Genomic DNA, 4,839 nt, shown 5'->3' with positions numbered 1-4,839 from the left:
AATTAAAGAATATATACACTTATAAAAAGCAATGTAAAAAATTGTCTTTTGTTGGGCTCCTTGCCAGTTACACTACAGGTAGTTATTTGCCTTCCTACCAGTCATCTCGGTTTTGGCTTGATGCCATGTGATTTAATAAGAGATAGAGAAAGAGAAACAGAGACAGAGAGAGACAGAGATGGGGGCGGAGATTAGAGCTTCATCATTGGGGGTGGGAGAGAAGGTACACTAAGTTATTAGACTGTCAAAAATCTGACTTTTCTAATGACCTTAACATAAGATGCCACACAAAATGTTAGAGGATTCTAAGACATACATATGGATTATGACTTCCGGCTAAATGCTTATTACAAATAATTCAACAGGACTCTGTTTCTTGTATGCAGATACTTTAATAAATATAATAATAAAACAACAAAACAACATGTTTTGTTGGCAAATACTTGATAAATGTTTGTTGCATTGAATTCCCATAAATCATCTCACTTCACAGCATAGTGAATAGATTTCTGGACTTGAAATCAGAAAACCTCGATTCAAATCCGACCCCAGTTATTTACTAATTATGTTACCCTGAGGAAATCACTTAGTCTGGGACTCAATTTCCTGACATACAAAATTAGAGAATTGGAATAGATGGCCTCTAAAATTTCTTACAGCTCTAAATTATGATTCTATGATATTCAATAGATGTATTTATACTTCAGCTTCCTTCCAGGCATATAGTGACATAGTTTGGAAAGCCCTAAACAAGTGTGAAGTGAACATTCATGTATTAAGCACCTACTACATTCCAGACACTATGTGAACCACTGGAGATACAAAGAAAGAGAAAAAAAATTCCCTGCTCTTAAGGAGTGTACAGTCTAATGGGAAAGACAATAGGCCAGCAACTATGTATAAACAATATACAGGTAAGACAGGTTGGAGATAATCTTACAAGAAAGATACTAGCATTAACAGGGATCCAGATAGGCTTCTTTCAGAAGGTAGAATTTTATTTGGAACCTGAAATCCTATCTTCTACCACCTGGTGCATATTTTGCATGTCCTCTAGCACCAGTTTTACTGAACACTATTTCCCAAACTCCTTCATGTACTGTAATGCTGCATTAAGTTCAATTTGATATGCATCAGCTCATCCAAGGCCAGAGGCCATACAGAAGAAAAGAAGTAAAGATTTTGCCCTGACAGAGCTTAGAGAGTAATTCATATGGATTAGTAAATAAAGCATTTGTTTTCTTTTGAACACATGGAGAAGTTATTATGCCCTGTCCACTCTACCTTATCCAAATCATACCAATCTTTCAAGGTCTAGCTGAAGTCTAATTTCTTTCTTGATGGTTTCCTCCCAACTTAGAGCCTCAACTAATATTTCCCTCCTCTGAATGCTTTTAGAACATGTAGTCTGTATCGTGCACTTTGGTACACTATTTTACACTGTCTTCTGTAACTGCTTTTCCTGTAATGTTATTTATGCTATTTTCATCTCTTCTAGTTTCTGAGTTCAAGGGACAATGACTAATACTTCTCTTGTATTCCCCACAATGAGGCACTCACAAATTCTCATTGATAGGTACAACTTTTTGGTAAAGGAGTTTTAGAGAAGACATTTCCAAAGCGTCACCCAAGTAAAGGATTTGGATTTGAGTAACATATAGGCTAAGATTCAACCTATATGTCTGTGTCCTCTAAAAATATCATCAAAGAAGATGCAGTCATATCAATTTGGAAACACCTGCCTTTCAGTAAGACTGTTTCCAGTCTGTAACTCCAGATCCTTTTCTCTCACTTTCTTATTAACCTGCTGTCTGGCTTCATACTTCATCATTTCAACTGAAAATACGCTCTCCAAAGTCACCAAAGTTTTTTTTTTCTTTAAAATAAAAATTATTCATTATTTATTCATTTTTTATTTTGAGTTCCAATTTTCTCCCTCCCTTCTGCTTCCCCCCCCCCGGAAGAAGACAAGCAATATGATATCAATTATACATGTGAAATCACTCAAAACATAGTTCCCTATTAGTAATAATGTTGCAAAAAAAAGGAAGAGAAATAAAGAAAGTGGAAAAAATTATGCTTCAATCTGCACTCTAATTTCATTAGTTCTCTCTCTGGAGGTGGATGACATTTTTCACCATAAATTTTTCAGAATTGCCTTGAATCATTTTCTTGATGAGAGTAGCTAAATCTTTCACATTAATCATCATTATATTACTATGTACAATCTTCTCCTGGTTCTGCTCACTTCACTTTACATCAGTTCAAATAAATCTTTCCAGGTTTTTCTGAAACCACCCTGCTCATCATTTCGTTATTGAACAATAGTATCCCATCATAATTATATACCACAATTTGTTCGGGGTCATTATGGCATCCCTTCAATTTCCCAATGGTCTCTTAATCACCACCTCAGAAATAGAAATTAATATATATCTTCTTTATACACAGTTGTTTTCATGTGTCTCCCCAACTAGAGTGTGAGCTCCTTGACAGCGGGGACTGTGTATTGACTTTCTTTGTATCCTCAGTGCTCAAATCAGAGGCTGCAACATAGTAGGCTATTAATAAATGCTAGAGTGGTCATAGGCTAGTTAATTACTCTACCCCACCCCAGCAATGTAAAAGTAATCCTCATCTTCCTGATAACAAACAACCACAACAGCAAAACTGAACAACCCTTTAACACTATCTGGACTTCCTCCTATACCCTTTGTAAAATGCAAACCCGGATTTTCTTTGCTTAATGACCTCTGCTTCATCCCTGCTCAATTAAAATTCTTTTCTGGTTCCTGGAGAAGTTACGCTGGGTGAGAAGGAAGCATAGATCACGGAGATCTCTGTAAAAATAGGGACCATCTGGCACCTGCATTATATTTACACCTTTATTCCTCACAAGAGGTTAGAGGGGCAGAGAGACAAAGGACAGCCGTGAGTACGACCCAGTTCCTCTGGAAGTTTTAGCTGGTTGTAGCTCTCACTAAAAAAAGAAAAAAAAGAAAAAACCTCAACTCATCCATCAAACAAAAAGTGTGCGGTGACCCCCGCCCTGGCCTACAAAGTTGGAAAGTGGGGACAGTAGAAGAGAGACAAGCCGCTTTCCCCTAGTGCTTCCCCAAGAATTCAATTCAAACTGGTGCAGAGACCAGCCTGGACCAGGAGGGGTCGCTCTTCCCCCGGAGCAGCCACCCCTCAGCTGCCAACACCTCCCACGGTCAGTGCTTTCCCAACCCAGGCAACTTATAACAGCCCCTGGGCTAGCAGGAGGGGAGAGAGCAGAGCCTTGGCAGAAGCTGCTGGTGAAGGAAGCTGCCGCTGTTGGTAGTATCACAGAGGATCCTGTAGACTCCCAGAACCCGGGGACCGTCGTGGTTTGCAAAAGAGAAGAAGAAAGGAGAGTTGGACGGTCAGGAGTGTCCAAGTAGGAGCACCACCCCCGGGGACACCTGTTCCTCTCCCTCCACCCCACTCTCCACCCCCCTCCGACCCTGCGCCACTCGGCGCGCCCGGGAGCGGAATGAATCCCATGCTGGGCAACCAGACGGAAGCGGCTGGGCTTTTCTTGGCCAACAGCAGTGACTCGATGGAGCGGGTCCTGCGCTGCTGTACACAGGCATCCGTGGTGACAGACGATGGCTTTGGGGAAAGCGGGCAGGACGAACGGAGTCTGTACATTATGCGAGTGGTACAGATAGCCGTTATGTGCGTCCTGTCGCTCACCGTTGTCTTTGGCATCTTCTTCCTCGGCTGCAACCTGCTCATCAAGTCGGAGGGTATGATCAACTTCCTGGTGAAGGATAGGCGACCATCCAAAGAGGTAGAGGCGGTGGTTGTGGGACCTTACTGACCTTCCCCTCCTTCGCCACAGCTTGCCCCCTCCCCCCTGTCCTACCCATCTTGCCAAACCCAGCCGCGCCTCTCAACCATCTGAGATGTGGCGAAAGAAAGTTATCGGAGTGATAGCCTCCTAATGATTCTTCGGCTGCTGCTTCGGTCACCATCTCTTCTACCTAAGGGATGAAGCGACCTCTTAGTCTCGCTCCGTTCTTTGAAAGCCTCCCACCCTAAGAAGAGACCTCACCAGCCTCTGTGCACTTCTGGGACAGTCCAGCAAAAAGTAATGAAAGAAAGGGATGGGGAGGATGGTGGAGAGCAATGGGCAATAACTTTCTAGTTGCTGGGAGATGTCCCGTCGCCTGAGATCCGGGAGATCACGCGAAGGGAGAGATACGCATCTCAGCTTGCATGTGGGGACGGGATCTTGGGGAAAGTGGGGAAGGGGGAGGGATGGCCGAATCCTCCCGGCAACGATGCGACTGGTCGCCTGGCCTGGAGCCGCGCTTCCGAAAATGTGACCTGTGTATATACAACGCGACAGACTTCACAACAATGACATGCAAACTAAGCAGAACAAACATTCCCAGATTCAGTCCCCTCTCCACTGGAGGGGACAATCGGTAACTACATTTTGATTGTAGCTCACTGTTTTAAGGGATATTTTGCTTAAGAAATAATTATTATAAAAATTTGTGTTTTCCAACCCTTTTTGTTTGGCTGTGGGTCTGGAATTTTCTCGTCTTGAGGGAGAAGGGATTAATGGGGGGATGGGGTTCACGAGGGAGGAGAGGGGAGAAGACGGGACAAAAATGTGAATGTTGTGAATTGTCTTCTACTGTCGCTTTTCCTATGCCCATCGTAGTGTGCAGGGCTGGCCTGGAGCTGGCCCATGGGGTCTGGGGAGCAGAAGGGGTAGCATGTGAGAGAGTACTGCACGAGTTTAAGCAGCAAAAGTGCTTTAAATCTGTGGCACAATTTTTATTTTTTTTTCCTTTATTTAAA

At 42.9% G+C, this 4,839-nt stretch overlaps 1 protein-coding gene across 1 annotated transcript; it reads left to right on the top strand.

The window, feature by feature from the left end:
• Positions 1-3,238: 3,238 nt before the first annotated feature.
• On the top strand, positions 3,239-4,202 carry LOC110204348 (protein reprimo). The gene has a single exon (XM_020980573.2). It carries the CDS (start codon positions 3,518-3,520, stop codon positions 3,845-3,847), a length of 330 nt encoding a protein of 109 aa, XP_020836232.1. The 5' UTR covers positions 3,239-3,517; the 3' UTR covers positions 3,848-4,202.
• The last annotated feature ends 637 nt before the right edge of the window (positions 4,203-4,839 follow it).

Source organism: Phascolarctos cinereus, unplaced genomic scaffold (genome assembly GCF_003287225.1).
Source record: "Phascolarctos cinereus isolate Bilbo 61053 unplaced genomic scaffold, phaCin_HiC Scaffold_282;HRSCAF=880, whole genome shotgun sequence".
NCBI classification, from domain to species: Eukaryota; Metazoa; Chordata; class Mammalia; order Diprotodontia; family Phascolarctidae; genus Phascolarctos; species Phascolarctos cinereus.
Note: the sequence above shows the minus strand (reverse complement) of the source record. Positions and strands in the feature narration are given on the sequence as shown.

Bases quoted from the DNA above. Each gene is read 5' to 3' on its own strand.
- LOC110204348 (XM_020980573.2), top strand. From the start codon at position 3,518: ATGAATCCCATGCTGGGCAACCAGACGGAAGCGGCTGGGCTTTTCTTG.